The sequence below is a fragment of the Tachysurus vachellii genome, chromosome 1 (genome assembly GCF_030014155.1).
Source record: "Tachysurus vachellii isolate PV-2020 chromosome 1, HZAU_Pvac_v1, whole genome shotgun sequence".
NCBI classification, from domain to species: Eukaryota; Metazoa; Chordata; class Actinopteri; order Siluriformes; family Bagridae; genus Tachysurus; species Tachysurus vachellii.
Window position 1 is genome coordinate 1974266 of NC_083460.1, and position 19903 is coordinate 1994168.

Sequence of the window (19903 nt, forward strand, 5' to 3'; positions counted from 1 at the left end):
TTATTGGTGTTACCACTGACGTATGTTTTCCTCTGTATGTGTGTAATAGTTTTTGTAAAAAGTTACATAACATTCATTCACTCACTCATTTTCTACCACTTATCCGAACTACCTCGGGTCACGGGGAGCCTGTGCCTATCTCAGGCGTCATCGGGCATCAAGGCAGGATACACCCTGGACGGAGTGCCAACCAATCACAGGGCACACGCACACACTCTCATTCACTCACACAATCACACACTACGGACAATTTTCCAAAGATGCCAATCAACCTACCATGCATGTCTTTGGACCGTGGGAGGAAACCGGAGTACCCGGAGGAAACCCCCGAGGCACGGGGAGAACATGCAAACTCCACACACACAAGGCGGAGGCGGGAATCGAACCCCCATCCCTGGAGGTGTGAGGCGAACATGTTAACCACTAAGCCACTGTGCCCCCCGTTACATAACAATTTGATGTAATTTACTTCCTTTAGATGTTCCATCTGATCTGTCTTCTCTATATGCATAAAAAGTGTAGTGTAGTATAAACTATTCACTGATGTTTCTAAGCGATGTAAACATACTAGCTCTAACTAACTAGCTAGCTTGCTAACCTGCTATTCTATCAACAGAGACCACTTTTCAGCAGCCCCTCGGACCTGGAAGTAAATTCCTCATTTCTTTTATTTATAGACCTTTAAACAGAAAACAACAAGATAAACTTTTCCATCACTATCGCCTGACGTAGCCTGATGTAGCTTAGAAATATTGCAACGTGCACCAGAGTGACCTCAATACACATGTGCTGTTTCTATGGTAACATCTTTACAAACAATGATTCTGATTGGTGAGTTTCGGATTTAGGCGCGAAACAAAATTTCAATAAACAAAAAAAGAAAAAAAGATGAAATCAGAATAAATTAATGGCTTCGATCATTAAAAAAAATGATGGTAAACATCAGTTTCTCTACGGCAAAAATAAAATTAAAAAAGTAAGAGAACAATATTTTTTAAATCTGTAAACTATCCTTTACTGTCGCTAATTAGCCTGAATGATGATGTAATGATTAGCATCAGAAAATTTACCTGAGTATTTAATTTGCATATGAATTTCATATGAACAGTTTCATTCACATTTTCAGAGACCTTACATCACATGTATTTATAAGCTTCTGAAGCATGTTATATCAAACCTCAAAAGTATTGGCACCAAACCGATAGTTCTTCAGTTTATCCTTTATTCCCTCTGCTATAACACAAACTGTTCTGTACATGGAAATCCAACAATATCACAACATCCAGAAAAAAAAAAACTAAATATAACTTGTCCTAACGTTCATTTTGCAAGCCAAGGTGATACAGTCGAGTGTTTGAGGTCAGTGGGACAAAGGAGGTGTTTTTCTCTGGTGCACTATGATGTGAAAGCTGCAGTGTGATGTAATCAGATGTAATCAGATATAATTATATAATCTGATGTTCTCGTAGCTTCAAGTACAATGAACACTGTGGTATGTACTGTAGTGCTAGACACTTTGTGATTTCAGCTTTATTATCGAAGTCTAACCTTTCCTTGTCATATCAAATTGTGTGTGTGTGTGTGTGAGAGAGAGAGAGAGAGAGAGTGAGAGATACATCAATTGTCAGCACTAAAAAAACGAAAGGGGTGTGGCCTCTGTGTTTAAAGGTAACACACTCCTTTTTATAGTAAAAATCATTGTGTTGTTTAGTGTTTCATATAAAAGCACATCTAAAGTTCTAAAATTCTACACATAACTATAACTATATCACCGGCTATTTTAAATGTGTCACTCGTAATAATTTAAATTATTATCTTTTTAGTTTATGTTTAAAGATTCAAACAACTTCCACAAGTTGATAGGAGCTGTTCAATACTGAGGACAAAATTATTTACCAAAACATTAATTTCATGGCACAGTTTTGCTCAAATTCCCCGGAATGCATTATGTTCAGCATTAAACAACAAACACACACAGTACGTTATTCCCAACACACACAGTACGTTATTCCCAACACACACGGATGCTCGTGTTCGTCTGTGATTAGAGCTGATTGATGTTAACACGGCGTGGAGTTAAGGCAGTGTTCAGTGGCAATGTTGATTAAATAAGAGAGAAGACGATGGCCGGTGACTACAATAAAGTGCAGGGTTTTTTGTCTTTGAAGGGATTTTCTGAAGCCGGGATGCCCATGAGAAGCGGATCGTACTTGGCATGTTCACTGCAGTAGCGCATGAGATCAGCTGAAGCTTTGGACACCTGAACCAGAGAGAGAGAGAGAGAAAGAGAGAGAGAGACAGAGAGAGAGAGAGAGAGAGAGCTCGTAACGCAGAGATGCCTCTAAATTAATATTTGAGGAGTTCACAAATCAAACGCTGTTACCTTTATCCTCTCGATACTGGCCTCCACCCGGAGCTGCTGTACCGTCCTCCTCGCCAGGGCCATGCTGTTAGAGCTTGACTTAGACGACATTTTCACCAACATGCAACTGTGTACAAGAAAATAAAACACACACAAACACACACAGTGGATTTACTGTATATCGTCGCTGTTGGGCGGAAACCTCGTATGTCCAAATTTGGTCAATTTCATATTTTTTCACATATCAATGCTATTGGTCAGTCCCCACGTGGGTCTGTTATTTTTACAAGTTATTAACCAATCTAAAGTCTTGAAAATAGCTTGAGCGCAAATCTCATAACTCCATTGGACACTTCAACTGTCCACCTCTTCCTCACTCCGCGGGAGAGCTTCACGGCATATTTCTCCTCAAGAAGAGTCGCAACGAATCAACACGTCTTCTGAGGTAAATGTCTTCAAAACACTGGGCTCAAAGAAAAAAAAATCTTGACCCCCGCTAGTTCTGGTGCTCGTCTGAGGACAGGAATTTAGCGCAAGACAATCCACTGCAACGCGGACTAAACCCTGTGCACTGCAGATAAGGTACGGCGTTTTTTTAATTTCCTGAAAAATAACGGTTTTGGAGATACGAGGATTCCGCCTGACAGCGACGATATGTTATACAGAGTCAGTGATGATCACCAGGGCTTTCACACATGAAACAATTCCCCTAAACACAATCCTGGCTTTATGTAGTTAGAGGTTTCACACTGCTCCTACTTTAACACTGAATCCTGGATCTTCATCATCTGATGTTCCACACTGTACATTCCTAAACTCTGCTGTAACCTTCTTCTGATTTGCTGGTTTATGTATCAACAATCCTGATTGGATAAATCCAGCACACGACCGCTTTAAATAACGGCTCGTCTCACGCTTTGACTTTATCGGTGAGGAAAAAAGTTCAGCTCTGTGGTTCTGCACTCGAGCAGGTTCTGTTATCTTCCTCGTGTTTTTTCTCTTTTTAAGTCGACCAGACGTTCGTACGTTCGTTCGTTGATCTCAGACCTCTGCTAGTTTTTCAGCGTGACGTATTTCCTCCTCTTTACAGCACACACTTCTGTGACTTCTGAAACTTCTGTTCGGCGTTTTGCCGTCTGACTCTATCCACCGAGCCGTTTTTGGTCTTCACCTGATACGAGGCTGAAGATCTGTTCAGGTTCTGACTGGGTTTCTGTTGCTCAGCAACAAGCCGTGACACTCTAACACTGTTTCACACTGTACACGTTTATCAGGGTGATGAGGAGTTAACACTGTAAAAGATTCAGAGGTAAAAGCGGGGTTTAGAGGGACGAGAACATGGTGTTAAGTGCAGTGTGCTAATGTTTCTACTTTAACACTAGATGATAATTCCATCCTGTCCAACTGTTAACTGCCAGTTTGCCAGTAAATCTACCAGCAGTGTTTGATGAAACCAAACGCAATGACTAGTGTTTCTCCTTTCTGTGGAAGATGAGTAGGAGCTCCAGGTCAAAGAGGAACAGCATGTTAATGCTACAAATTACATCTTTCTTCCTCAAATGGCTAAAACAGGAAGTGTGTTTTGGGGGAGCCAAACACCACACACACACACACACACACACACACACACACACACCCCCACACACTCACTCACACACACACACGCGCATTTCTGGCTCGCAAGTTTTGCAGTGATTAGGAAACACTTTTTTTTAGCATCATTTAAGGTGTCTGTGTTTTACTCGTCACAATGATTGACGTCAAACCCGAGACCTCAGTCACGCATGTTAACACGCAACTGAATCTGCACAGACACACAGATAAACAACAACCTGTTCACTCTTTTGAAATATTCAAAATAATCCAAAAAGATCCAACAGGAAGTTGCATCAGTGAGCTTCCTGAAGATCACAGGAAGAAGAAACATAAGTCCTTTTGTTCTTTTGTCTTTACCGATGATCAGATCACTTCCAAATTATGTCCCAGTTATACACACGTCCAAGCTTGGAGGGGGAGGGGGAGGGGTTCGGTTATGATTTTACCTTCAGTATAGGTTCAGAAGGAGCCGACTGTAAGGAGAACCCGGACTTGATCACTACTTTTTGTGTACAGACTGCACACGCTCTCAGCTGCGCAACATGCTACGAGACAATCAACACATTGTGAAGCTCGACAACAAAACGGTGCATGTGTTTCTTCATGGTCTGACGTCACCCGCACGGCCTAGTGTCATGCAAAATTAATGACTGGGTCAAAAATAGCTTGTGTTCTGCAAATCCCTGAACGCAGGTGTGTGGAAAAAGTTGCGAGTGTGTGTGTGTGTGTCCATCTGCACACAACAACATGAGGCCTCAGCTGCAATAATGGGCCATTATCATGACGCGCCCCAGCCCTAACCAAACACCGGCTCCTGGAGATAATGCCTTATATACGTCAGCATGCACACACACACACACACACACACACAAAGTCAGGATATGCCAGCTCACACTTTCACACAACACAACTGAAAGAAATGTAGTGAAGGAAAAGATAACTCAATAACATGACTGAGCAATGCATGATGATGAGGATGATGATGATGATGATGATGATGATGATGAGTTATTCTTCTTTTCCTTCACTACATTTCTTTCAGTGTGAAGTTACTTTGCAAGGTTTTTGTACGTTGAAATATTTCTTACACAATGTACATAAACCTTACACTGTACCTTCACACTCAGCTGAGGTGTTTTTCTTTTAAAATTAAAAAAAAACTACACAATACTACACGCTACACTACACACTAATACACATCACACTACACAACCCAACACTACACACTTCACTACACTACACACTCCACTACACAATACTACACTACATTACACAACCCAACACTACACTAAATCACACTACACTACATGTTACACTACACTACACACTGTTACACTACACAACCCAACACTACACACTTCACTACACTACACACTTCACTACACAATACTACACACTCCACTACACAATACTACACTACATTACACAACCCAACACTACACTAAACCACACTACACTACACGTTATGCAACCCACACTACACACTATTACACTACACAACCCAACACTACACCACACATTACATAACACACAACACTGCACTACACAACACTACACTACATAACACTACATTACACAACAACAAAACACACTACTACACTACACTACACAATACTACACTACCCATTAATACACAACACTACACAACCCAACACTACACACTCCATAACATAACACTACATAATGCTAAACACTACCCAATAATACACTACACCACACCACACACACCCACATGTGCAGAACAACCTCTCAGTCATTGTGTCTCTGGGAGTCTCCCTCCTTGTAAATGCCTCCATTCAGCAGAGCAGTGAAGAAACGCACCACTATTCAGCTCAGACTGCAATCCTACAATCTCGCTCCACCACACTTTAACACGTTCAGCCTTGAAACAAAGCGTGCATTTAGAGACGCCGTGCCCGCATGCCGCTCTGTCGCGGTGTACGGCGCTCCCCGGGGTTAAAAGTCCACTGTTAACTCGCCTCGCCGGTGGTCTCAAAAACACAAGGCCTCCAAAATAGGAAAACACAATGAGGTCATAAAGCTGCAGTTGTGTTAAGGGTAGAATGTGTGTGTTGTGTTGTGTTGTCTGTGTATTGTGTTAAGTGGAGAGTGTGTGTGTTGTGTTAAGGGAAGAGTGTGTGTTGTGTAGTGTTAAGGAGAAAGTGTGTGTTGTGCTGTGTGTGTTGTGTAAAGGGGAGAGTGTGTGTATTGTGGTGTGTGTGTTGTGTTAAGAGGAGAGTGTGTGTGTTGTGTTGTGTTACGGGGAGAGTGTGTGTTGTGCTGTGGGTGTGGTGTGTTAAGGGGAGTGTGTATCTGTTGTGTTGTGTGTATTGTGTTAAGGGGAGAGTGTGTGTGTTGTGTTATGCGTATGTTGTGTTGTGCTAAAGGGAGAGCATGTGTGTTGTGTTGTGTGTATGTTGTGTTAAGGGGAGAGTGTGTGTTGTGTTGTGGGTGTGTTGTGTTGATGGGATCATGTGTGTTGTGTTGTGTTGTGTGTGTTGTGTTAAGGGGAGAGCAGGTGTTTTGTGTTCTGTGGTGTTAAGGGGGAAAGTGTGTGTGTGTTGTGTTAAATGGAGAGTGTGTGTTGTGTGTGTGTTGTGTTAAGGGGAGAGTGTGTGTTGTGTGTGTGTGTTGTATTATGGGGAAAGTGTGTTGTGTTGTGTTAAGGGGAGACTGTGTGTTTTGTGTTGTGTGTGTGTTTTGCGTTGTGTTAAGGGGAGAGTGTGTTGTGTTAAGGGGAGAGTGTGTGTGCTTTGTGTTGTGTTAAGGGGAGAATGTGTGTGGTGTTGTGTTGTGTGTGTGTTTGTTGGGTTGTGTTAAGGGGAGAGTTTGTTGTGTTGTGTGTTCATTGTGTTGTGTTAAGGGGAGAGTGTGTTATGTTGTGTTAAGGGGAGAGTGTGTGTTGTGTGTGCATTGTGTTGTGTTAAGGGGAGAGTGTGTTGTGTTGTGTGTGCGTTGTGTTGTGTTAAGGGGAGAGTGTGTTATGTTGTGTTAAGGGGAGAGTGTGTGTTGTGTGTACATTGTTTTGTGTTAAGGGGAGGATGTGTGTGTGTGTGTTGTGTTGTGTGTGCGTTGTGTTGTGTTAAGAGGAGAGTGTGTGTGTGTGTTGTGTTGTGTTAAGAGGAGAGTGTGTGTGTGTGTGGTGTTGTGTGTGCGTTGTGTTGTGTTAAGAGGAGAGTGTGTGTGTGTGGGGTGTTGTGTGTGCGTTGTGTTGTGTTAAGAGGAGAGTGTGTGTGTGTGTGTGGTGTTGTGTGTGCATTGTGTTGTGTTAAGAGGAGAGTGTGTGTGTGTGTGTGTGTGGTGTTGTGTGTGCGTTGTGTTGTGTTAAGAGGAGAGTGTGTGTGTGTTGTGTTGTGTGTCGAGAGGCGTTTCTGTAAGAAAAGTGGATTAATCTCCAGCGTGAAGAGGTGAAGCTTTAAGCAGCTTCTTCAGGACAGCGTTAGCCCGTTAGCCGTTAGCCCGTTAGCAGTTTGTCTGTAATATACAGACGCCTTATTCTCATCTTATTTAGCTTCCAGACAGAGAATAAAGAGAGACTTGGTGAGGGAAAGACTGTTTATAGCTGCTGTAACGGAAGTGACAACAGGAACTAACGTGGTTCACGTGTTGCTGTAACTGGATATTGATTAAAAGTACGACATGTTGTTATTTAATTAGCGTCTGATTGATCATTTTCCTCTAACTTCATGGCGCAGAGGGTTTTATTCCCCACAAACACAAACCTTCCACATGTCTAAGACTCTCGACCACATGCCAATATTAGAAAAAAAAAAAGCATGAACTCGGAACGGTCACATGGGCGGCAGTCAGTCAGACATCAATAGTCATCACATGACCCAGTCCATATGATTAAAAAAATTCCACCAGCAGTCACGGCATCACGGTGACTTCCCCTTCTGGGATGAGTTAGTGATGATGGTGTTAGACCAGAAATAATAAGTGCGCACACTGTGGGATACAAGCGCATGATAAGAGACCAGGGCAATGAAGGCATGCCCACGTTTCAAGGACACACACTAACTCACACACATGCACACGCACTCACACACACAGGAAGCATGTGTACGAGAAGAGCGAGGCCAAGAAGAGGAAACCGAGTGAAGTGAAAACACAGTGATGTAACTCAGATTTTCTCCAGATTTTCTGAGACGCTGAAGTAAAACACCTGGCAGACAGAGCGATGTCTCAGAAAAACCCACAGTTGCACTACGGGGAAGTTTACAGCGAATACATGTGAAAATCAAACTTGCTGAATGAAGAAAATACTGTTTCCTGTTCAACAGAGTAGAGAAGCTTTTAACTGTAAAATCAGTTCCATCGAGCTCATCAGTGCAGCTCAACACATTGCAATAATTCCAAGATGATTTTTTTCATTTATTAATAATGAACTGAGATTTTGCAGCAATAAAATGTAGAACAGTTGACACGGTTTTCTGTATGGATGCAGGGAAGAAGTCTCAAGGGTCAGCACTTTTTATAAAGCAGGACCAGAGACGAACGGGTCCAGAGACGATAGAACCCCATGAGACGAACGGGTTCAGAGACGAACGGGTCCAGAGACGATAGGGTCCAGGGATGAAAGGGTCCAGGGACGAACAGGGTCCAGGGACGAACAGGACCAGGGAAGAACAGGGTCCAGGGACGAACAGGACCAGAGATGAAAGGGTCCAGAGACAAACAGGATCACAGACGAACAGGATCACAGACGAAAGGGTCCAGAGACGATAGGGTCCAGAGACAAACAGGGTCCACGAGCGATAGGGTCCAGAGACGAAAGGGTCCAGAGACAATAGGGCCCAGAGACGATAGGGTCCAGAGACGATAGGGCCCAGAGACGATAGGGTCCAGAGACAATAGGGTCCAGAGACGATAGGGCCCAGAGACGAACAGGGTCCAGAGACGAACAGGGTCCAGAGACAAAAGGGTCCAGAGACGAACAGGGTCCAGAGACAAAAGGGTCCAGAGACGAACAGGGTCCAGAAACAAAAGGGTCCAGAGACGAACAGGGTCCAGAGACAAAAGGGTCCAGAGACAATAGGGTCCAGAGATGTCTGAGCTGCTTGCCAAAGGAAAAAAAAAATCAGCGCTTTTTCTAAAATGATAGTCTACAAAATCTGACAGAGGTGTCTTACTGAGATATTGCCTCACTTCCTGTATTCGGTAGCACCCCACGGTGGTGGATGAAGAAGACAATAAAGTAAAACTATCTGCGCATGTTTCCAGTTATGGACCTAAACATTTGTTAAACATAGCATGATCCTAAAAATTAGAACATTTCTGGTGAGCTGTTGGGGAGCAGAATTTGAGTGGTATAAAGCAAACTTGGTGTGTAAGGAACTAAAACTGTTTTTTTTTTAATCAGTCCACCAAATTTTATAAATAATGTACAAAGTGCTGGAGAAAAAAAAGAATAAATCATCCAATGACAAAAAAGAAAGGCTTTTACAGGAACGACTGTACAGATGTAATGTAAGAACGAACAGCAAACATCATTCTCTAATGAGTTAAACGGAAAAAATAAAACTTGTCAATCTTTAAATACCAAAAAATGTTATATTTAATGTTATAAATTGCTGTGGTACTAATAACCCCAGTGAGATAAACTTGTACCATCACTTCTTCAACCCATGCCATTGTTTATTTATAAAGTATTTATATTTAACTGCATGACATGGAGTCTAGTCATTTTACTCACTCATCTCACTCATCTTCTACCGCTTATCCGAACTACCTCAGGTCACGGGGAGCCTGTGCCTATCTCAGGCGTCATCGGGCATCAAGGCAGGATACACCCTGGACGGAGTGCCAACCCATCACAGGGCACACACACACACTCTCTCATTCACTCACGCAATCACACACTACGGACAATTTCCCAGAGATGCCAATCAACCTACCATGTCTTTGGACCGGGGAGGAAACCGGAGTACCCGGAGGAAACCCCCGAGGCACGGGGAGAACATGCAAACATGCACACACACAAGGTGGAGGTGGGAATCGAACCCCGACCCTGGAGGTGTGAGGCGAACGTGCTAACCACTAAGCCACCGTGCCCCCTAGTCATTTTACTTTCTACTTTGGGGGAGTAGAATTTTTAATGATTTTGTAGATGCTGTGTTTTTCTTAAATTTTATTCAAAAAGCAGACTAAAAGCAATTCAACACAGAATAGCAATGATTTAATGGAAATTATATTTCTGTGTTGATGTTCTTCATACTTCATTTTCACTGGTAAGAATTTCTGTTTTCATTTTATTTTTATTTCTAGCATGTTTCATACCAAATGTATTCACTGATATATCATCATTTTGTATTCTTGATCAACTGGTGCAAGAGTTTGTTTTCTTATCTTCTTATTTATTTTATTTTGATAAAAACACACACACACACAGACACACACACAGACACACACACACACAGACACACACACAGACACACACACACACACACTCACACACAGAGGAGGTTAACTTTTCTCTTCTCAGGAGTTATCAGGAGATACTTAGTTAAAACCACAATAGACTGCTGCAGAGTTTATGAGAAAGCAGGAAGTGGAGTCACATGGGGGTTCTGAGGGCACTTGTGTGGCACGGTGGCACCTGCAGACTTTTTTTTCCACCACACGACCAAAAAGGTCAAAAGATCTGGGGCCCTGTTAGAAGCTCGTCTGTGAGATTGTCTATTTCTTTCTCTCACGCAACACAAATGCCTTAAACATGAGACCCCTCAAGGCCTCCTGCTTTTACAAAACTCTGACAGAGAACCTTCTCACAATCCCGACTCTGTCCCGCCGGAGCCCTGAAGCTCCTTTGTTTGAGGATCTTCAGCGTCGTGGCCACCTGAGGCTTCCTGCCTTCTCACTTTCTGCCAACACGGATACGTCCCTATTCATCGGCTCACAGCGCCCTGGGGGGTGCGGCATTCCTAAAAAAAAAGGAAAGCGATACTCCACATACCTCCTCTCTGACACAGGGCTCGGCTTTTACAAATACGGAAACAATGCCCATATTAGAGCAATGCTGGTTATGAAATACGGTAAGGTCACGGCACACGGCACACCTTCACTCTACCATGTGATTCAGATTAGTCAATGAAAAACCTTTAACAGGCCTTCAGATGACTCAGGGTTTTTTATGTAATCAAATTAAAAAATTAATAAAGCTTAGAAAATAAAAATTGTGGATCGTCACATTACCTGCTTTACAGCTCTGCATGTTTCTAAATATTTTTATTAAATTTTTATTAAAGCAATTTAGGGAAACAATTTTCTTGTATATATAAATTTCTGTTTGTTTGTTTGTTTGTTTTATTTTACATAAATCATCTAAGAGCTGCACAAGAAATCCTAATATTAATTGTGCTCCAAATATTTTTTATAATTTCTGCAATATCAGCGAGTCAAGTCCATGTTAGCTTACTAATATTTTTTTAATGTTTACAATTTTTTATGTAATTTTTTTATCCACATTCCTTTATATGTATAAACCTTGACTTCTATTTGTATAAATATTAAAAAAAAAGTTATTGTTATTGGACAGATGCGATTAAAATTCATTGTGTTTAATCGATGCATTGCCAGATTCTTTAAAGACAGCACAGTGAATTTGGGGTACGTTTACCCTTTTTACTGTAAAAATTGTACTGGGTTATTGGGTGAATTTAAAAAGAAAAGGAAACACTACAACAGGGCCCATGAGCATAACCTTGTCCTGATAATGCCTCCATGTAAAGCAATAACAAATTTAATGGCAGTCACTCGTCATCCACGACAACCTCAGCTCCCGGTGTGTGTCACTTTGCATGAAAGATCTTCTTAAACGTTGCGGGTGACACAAAGCTAATCAATAAAACACGACCATTAAAAGGTGGAGTCGTCTATTAAAGTGGTGCTGTAGCTCATCATTAATCAGAACACTATGATTTCCTGTCTCCTGGTGCCAGGCAGCATAAAACCAGGATGTGTGTAGGACAGATGTCACATTCATCTGCATGCCAACTTCCATCTGGAAACAAAAAGCAAACAGCAGCCTGCAGACTAAAGGTGAAGGTGCAAAACGTGGCCAAAAAAATTCACCGAAAAAGTAAGTTAGTGCCACCAAAAGGAGAAGTGACGATCTGTGACAACAGCACTACATTCTAGTAACGTCCTCTTCGTACTCTTGTTCAATTCCTTACACAAATATGCACAATATATTTTTTGCACAATTTTTAGTACACACGTGTACTCAGGATGACAAGAGAATGTATCTGAAACAATTTCATTAGCTATTTATTGCTTTCTAAAGAGCAGATTCAGCACTACATGGTTTGCTAATTCTGCCCTGCTAGTTAAATAGTCGTTTACATTATATGACATACAAGGGCAATGGGCTACAAATAACTGTAATAGTCAATCTGTGAGTAAATGTGAAGTCAGTGGGTGATTTGATTGATTATTCAATTGATTATTTAACAACAACACATTCTATCTGGCTTTTGTTGTTCTTATCCAATTGTAGTTACATTTACTGCTGTGTAACATCCCTGACACTGGAGACTCCTTCCCTTAAAGATCTCATATATCATAAAGAAATGTGCACATTATGAATTTCACTTGAGCTGATAAACAATTTAAATGACTTTTATTTCAACTTTTTAGGATTTAACTTCAACATGCAAAAAATAAATAAGAGGAGCGCAAGAAGAAAAAAATTTTCTATATATTTTATATATACGTATATTCTATATATTATATATATATACACACATAAAATGAACTGTAATCTATAAATATCTAAATATGTTCAAGGTACAACTTATTCATTGCTGTTGTGTTCAATAGCTAATACAAGATGCTCATGCTAATGTTACATGTGATTATTTAACATGTCTGATTACCGTCATTAATCACAATACTTTTAAATTCTGCAAGACATGAAATTAGAAAACAAATCCATTTTTATTATTTTGGCTTACAGTTTTAAGAAAAACAAAGAACGAAATTACCAGGAAAACAAACAAACAGCTGGAACCCATTTTTTGTGTGTGTCAACACACTTGGCCAATAAACCTGATTCCGAAGACAGGAATCAGCTAAGTTCAACACTCATCACCGACATCTTGTGGAAGAAAGTGGGACTGCAGGGTTTTAAGTTTTTAAAAAAGTCCTAATTAAAGTAACTTAATTTTAATCTTTAAATTTTTTTATTGTTTCTATACTTCTGTAAATCTGCTGTCTATGTGAATTGTTAAAAGTTTGAACTATAAAAATAAATTGAACTGAATTGATTAGTGAATTGATTGACAAATTAATTGTCTATATTGTATCTCATCGTCTGCATTGTTTTCTTGTATAGTATTGTGTTATTTATGTCAGTACCTTTGAGAGTCACAAACTGCTGGAACCAAATTCCTTGTGTGTGTCAACACACTTGGCCAGAAAAGATTCTGATTCTGATTAAATACACCTCTTAGAATCAGGCTAATTCTAACTGTTCCCTTCGCTTTCATTCATTGCCCACACATGCATATTTAACTACACATAAAATAAATGAGTATATTTTGAATACATTTAAAACAATTTATACTGAAGACATTCATGTCGAAGTCTGAGGAATTTCATAAATTTTAGGAACGTTGCTGTTTTTCACTCAGGATCATGAAAGTTTATAAAAACACTAGTTATTATTCTAGAGAAAACGTTTTGCAACCAGGAAGCTAGAGCAAACAAACATAACCAAATCTCATCTTTAGATGCTTTGACTAAACAAGTAAAGTGTAAAACTGTTTTAGTCAGCATTTGTCTAGGACCCGTCATTATCACAGGTATAAGACCTTCACCACAACACCTCCCTGTTTAATGAGAGGGTGAGAGGGTGTATTTAAAACAGGATCTCTGCTTAATTCTGACAGATCTAGCCATGTGGGAATCGTAGATAACTTCAGGGAAAAACCACGTCATGGAATTGATCTCTTGGAATTCCAGATACAGGAGTCCAAAAAAAAAAACCTAAAACTTACAGGTTGTTGTTTTTCTTTTTTTTTTCCTGAGACTTATTCCTTCATGTTCTTAGATCTCAGAATATAAATACAACGAGAGCTCGCAGTAATTCTCAGCACAACTCAAGGTGTTTGATTCTTTTTAATACCACAGCAAATATTTATACATTATCATTTTTATCCATTTAGAGATCAGCTCAGTGTTGTGGAACAAGTTCGTTCAAATTGGGGTTTGGAGTTCAGTTCACAAACTGAACATTTGTTGTGGGATTTGAACTCCTAATTTTAATGAAAACATTAACACTGAAACTTTTATGATGCGTTTGGCACTGTAATGTTGTTTTTCCCATGAGAAGTTAGTGGTTGTTACAATCTGATTGATCTGCATTAGTCTCGTTCTAATACAGAACAAAGAAAGTAAACATTAGATACCAAATTTGTTTTCACTAATAGACCTGGAAGGTGACATGGTGAAGCAGCTGGGGTTACCGTCAGTGGGTTCATATGGGTTCATCTGGGTTCTCCGGTTTCAGCCCACTGTTTAAGAACATGCAAGTAGTTGAACACACTAAATCTCCTAGATGTGTATGACTAGTGTCTCTTCTGAGGTGTATTCCCAGTTTGAGCCCAGAGTTTCTGGGACAATTTCCAGATCCAATGTTTCTCTGACCAGGATAATGTGCTTAATCAAGATGAATTAAAGAACTACACTGTTATTTGATTGTTTTTATGTTTGTTTATACTGAACTACTTCTTTAAAATGACATTATAATGATATATTATACATGAATTAATTTGAAACCCTAAATCTGAGTATATGATCTCGTACGAAAAGATGAAGACATTAAAGATGAACTTGAGATGAAATTGTTAAAGGAAGCTGAAGAGCTTTATAATGTGTTCATTGTGATGTTTAATACGCCAGTTATAATGGATTAAGACATTGTCAAACTGGACTACATATGATCCAGAAACACTCAGTTAAACTTCTTAAAAGTACAAACCTTACCCCATGTACTGTTTCATTTTTACCTTTAAATATCCACAGCTTCCAGTTTCTTCTCCAAATCCGTAAAGACCCAGTAAACTGCCCTCAGAAAGACACAGCAACAACGAACCAGCTGTTTGTTGTCCAGAAACAGCACTTAGATCCTCAGTTACAGTAAAATGTAGTGTTTTCACTTCGATAATAACTGTTTATAACAGTTTCTAACACTTTCAGCGACGCTAAGATCAACCACATTGAGGAAAACAAACGACCTTCCGCTGAATGCGCTGTTTGCGCAGGATAGGAACTTTGCGTAAGAAGCATAAGAGCAGACTCGCATGTTATAAACAGTTTGTTAAACTAAAACGCCACACTTATTAGTATACTAACATCAATTATTACGTCTGATATCGACATTACTGCTGATACACGCGCTTAAAATTCACTGGTTACGTTTGTTTTTAGAGTTATTATTTTATTTTAATTGTGCAATTACTAGATCTGTCCAGCAGGTGGCGGAAAAATCAAACAAAAACGCATTTGAGCGTAACACACATATATATATATGTATATATATATAAGATATATATATATCTTTTATTTATTTATTTTATTTTATGTATTTTTTTTACATAGACTGCAAACTGCTTTGCATTTGAAGATCATAAATCAAGTCTTTTAAATTGAAACGTATTTTATATTATAAACATATTAGAGGTTTATGAATGTTTAGATTTGTACTGCAGCTATAAGTCTGATGTAGCCAACAGATAAAGAAATTGCATAGTTACAAGTTTACTGTCATACAATAAGTTAAATTATGTCTGTTTTGTCTTAACTTTGGAGCAACGACTGTTGTTTTATATCGATGGAACACTTTACCTCATCTATATAGATAACCATCACAATGTCAGAGAAGAATTATTCAAATCTGTTTATGACAAAGATTAAGACAATTAATTCAGTCATACATGTTCATCTTGTACTTTTCAACTATACACTGAAGACAGTAAGCTTCCCTTATTGTCTACATAACTTTAAATATCACAATCAAAGGAAAGAAACTAATTTCTGACACTTGTACCTGCTTTGAACAATGGTCTCCAATGCAGCGTGTATATCTATTCTGTAGTGTTACATTGGTGTTGTGTTGAGGTTTTTCTAGCAAGTGGCCCAAAAATACATTTAAACTATTGACGGTAATAAAGAAATATTTTCTGTTATATGTGACATGAGAATTTATATTTAAGTATTTATAGTATGAAAAAGAACAGAAGAAATGTTTTATGATTTCTTGGTCATGGTCATTTAATCACAAAGCTTTTTAAGTGTAGTTAAATAATGAAACAATGTGTAATCCATGTGTAAACATGTAGGCTATGTTTAAATTTGTTTTCAGTAAGCAAATATTTTTAGAGCAAATTAGGTGAAGATCCATCCATCCATCCATTTTCAACCGCTTATCCGGGGCCGGGTCGCGGGGGCAGCAGTCTAAGCAGGGACGCCCAGACTTCCTTCTCCCCAGACACTTCCTCCAGCTCTTCCGGGGGAATACCGAGGCGTTCCCAGGCCAGCCGAGAGACATAGTCCCTCCAGCGTGTCCTAGGTCTTCCCCGGGGCCTCCTCCCGGTTGGACATGCCCGGAACACCTCCCCAGGGAGGCGTCCAGGAGGCATCCGAAACGGATGCCCGAGCCACCTTAGCTGACTCCTCTCGATGTGGAGGAGCAGCGGCTCTACTCTGAGCTCCTCCCGGGTGACCGAGCTCCTCACCTTATCTCTAAGGGAGCGCCCAGCCACCTTGCGGAGGAAACTCATTTCGGCCGCCTGTATCCGGGATCTTGTCCTTTCGGTCATGACCCAAAGCTCATGACCATAGGTGAGGGTAGGAACGTAGATCGACTGGTAAATAGAGAGCTTCGCCTTGCGGCTCAGCTCCTTCTTCACCACAACAGACCGGTACATCGACCGCATCACTGCAGAAGATGCACCGATCCGCCTGTCGATCTCCCGCCCCATCCTTCCCTCACTCGTGAACAAGACCCCAAGATACTTAAACTCCTCCACCTGAGGCAGGAGCTCCCCACCAACCTGAAGGGGGCAAGCCACCCTTTTCCGGTTGAGAACCATGGCCTCGGACTTGGAGGTGCTGATTCTCATCCCCGCCGCTTCACACTCGGCTGCAAACCGTCCCAGTGCACGCTGAAGGTCCTGATTTGAGGAAGCCAACAGGACAACATCGTCTGCAAAAAGCATAGACGAAATCCTGTGGTCCCCAAACCGGACTCCCTCCGGCCCCCGACTGCGCCTAGAAATCCTGTCCATATAGATAATGAACAGGACCGGTGACAAAGGGCAGCCCTGCCGGAGTCCAACATGCACCGGGAACAAGTCTGACTTACTGCCGGCAATGCGAACCAAACTCCTGCTCCGGTCATATAGGGACCGGACAGCCCTTAGCAGAGGGCCCCGGACCCCATACTCCCAGAGCACCCCCCACAGGTCACCACGAGGGACACAGTCGAATGCCTTCTCCAGATCCACAAAGCACATGTGGACTGGTTGGGCAAACTCCCATGAACCCTCCAGCAACCTGGCGAGGGTATAGAGATGGTCCAGTGTTCCACGACCGGGACGAAACCCGCATTGTTCCTCCTGAATCCGAGGTTCGACTATCGGCCGAATTCTCCTCTCCAGTACCCTGGCATAGACTTTTCCGGGGAGGCTGAGGAGTGTGATCCCCCTGTAGTTGGAACACACCCTCCGGTCCCCCTTCTTAAACAGAGGGACCACCACCCCAGTCTGCCAGTCCAGAGGCACTGTCCCCAGCCTCCATGCGACGTTGCAGAGGCGCGTCAACCAAGACAGCCCCACAAGATCCAGAGACTTGAGGTACTCAGGGCGGATCTCATCCACCCCCGGTGCCTTGCCACTGAGGAGCTTCTCAACTACTTCAGTGACCTCAGCTTGGGGGATCGACGAGTCCACAACCGAGCCCTCGGCCTCTGCTTCCTCAATGGAAGACATGTCGGTGGGGTTGAGGAGAACCTCGAAGTACTCCTTCCACCGTCCGAGGATGTCCCCAGTCGAAGTCAGCAGATTCCCACTCCCACTGTAAACAGTGTGAGCAGGGCACTGCTTCCCCCTCCTGAGGCGCCGGACGGTTTGCCAGAATTTCTTCGAGGCCAACCGATAGTCCTTCTCCATGGCCTCACCAAACTCCTCCCAGACCCGAGTTTTTGCCTCCGCAACCACCCGGGCTGAAGCTCGCTTGGCCCTCCGGTACCTATCAGCTGCCTCCGGAGTCCCCCGAGCCAACCAGGCTCGATAGGACTCCTTCTTCAGCTTGACGGCATCCCTTACTTCCGGGGTCCACCACCGGGTTCGGGGATTGCCGCCACGACAGGCACCGGAGACCTTACGGCCACAGCTCCGAGTGGCTGCGTCGACAATGGAGGCGGAGAACATGGTCCACTCGGACTCAATGTCTCCAACCTCCCTCGGGATCTGGTTGAAGCTCTGCCGGAGGTGGGAGTTGAAGTTCTCTCTGACTGGAGACTCTGTCAAACGTTCCCAGCAGACCCTCACAGTACGTTTGGGTCTGCCAAGTCTGTCCAACTTCCTCCCCCGCCATCGGATCCAACTCACCACCAGGTGGTGATCAGTTGACAGCTCCGCCCCTCTCTTCACCCGAGTGTCCAAGACATACGGCCGGAGGTCAGATGAAACAACCACAAAGTCGATCATCGACCTCCGACCTAGGGTGTCCTGGTACCATGTGTACTGATGGACACCCTTATGCTTGAACATGGTGTTCGTTATGGACAAACTGTGACTAGCACAGAAGTCCAATAACAGAACACCACTCGAGTTCAGGTCGGGGGGGCCGTTCCTCCCAATCACACCCCTCCAGGTGTCACTGTCGCTGCCCACATGAGCGTTGAAGTCCCCCAGTAGAACAATGGAGTCCCCGGTTGGAGCACTTTCCAGCACCCCTTCCAGAGACGCCAAGAAGGTCGGGTACTCTACACTGCCATTTGGCCCGTAAGCACAAATAACAGTGAGAGACCTATCCCCGACCCGCAGGCGCAGGGAAACGACCCTCTCGTTCACCGGGGTGAACTCCAACACATGGCTGCTGAGCTGGGGGGCTATGAGCAAGCCCACACCAGCCCGCCGCCTCTCACCGCGGGCAACTCCAGAGTAGTAGAGAGTCCAGCCTCTCTCAAGGAGTTGGGTTCCAGAGCCCAAGCTGTGTGTGGAGGCGAGCCCAACTATCTCTAGTCGGTATCTCTCAACCTCCCGCACCTGCTCAGGCTCCTTTCCCCCCAGTGAGGTGACATTCCATGTCCCTAGAGCCAGATTCCGTGTCCGGGGATTGGGTCGCCGAGGCCCCCGCCTTCGACTGCCACCCAATCCACATTGCACCAGCCCCTTACGGTCCCTCCTGCAGGTGGTGGGCCCACAGGAGATCGGCCCCACGTCGCTCCTTCGGGCTGAGCCCGGCCGGGCCCCGTGGGGTAAGACCCGGCCACCAGGCGCTCGCATGCGAGCCCCAACCCCGGGCCTGGCTCCAGAGTGGGGCCCCGGTTGCGCCATACCGGGCGACGTCACGGACCTTGTTTTTAAACCACTCATAAGGGGTATTTGAACCGCTCTTGGTCTGGCCTGTCACCCAGGACCTGTTTGCCTTGGGAGACCCTACCAGGGGCAGAAAGCCCCAGACAACATAGCTCCTAGGATCATTCAGGCACGCAAACCCCTCCACCACAATAAGGTGGCGGTTCGAGGAGGGGTAGGTGAAGATAAGACATAATTATTACTTGTTGCAATGCCACTTGCCAAAACTGGCCCACATTCAGAAAACAGTTTCTAGCCCTTGGGCTGAAGATGATTCAACAAATGTTATAATAATTATCCTGCATACAGTCTTATCGAGATTGAGAATATTTATTCAGAAGTGTTCCTTACTGGCATGTCC

At 42.9% G+C, this 19903-nt stretch overlaps 1 protein-coding gene across 1 annotated transcript; it reads right to left on the bottom strand.

Annotated features, from left to right (window-relative positions):
- Positions 1-1205: 1205 nt before the first annotated feature.
- gng12a (guanine nucleotide binding protein (G protein), gamma 12a) lies at positions 1206-15234 on the bottom strand. Its single transcript, XM_060867238.1, has 3 exons — positions 14968-15234; positions 2384-2489; positions 1206-2260 (listed from the first exon to the last, which is right to left on the bottom strand). The coding sequence occupies exons 2-3, from the start codon at positions 2483-2485 to the stop codon at positions 2135-2137; spliced, it is 228 nt and encodes a 75-aa protein (XP_060723221.1). The 5' UTR covers positions 2486-2489; positions 14968-15234; the 3' UTR covers positions 1206-2134.
- Between the last annotated feature and the right edge of the window lie 4669 nt (positions 15235-19903).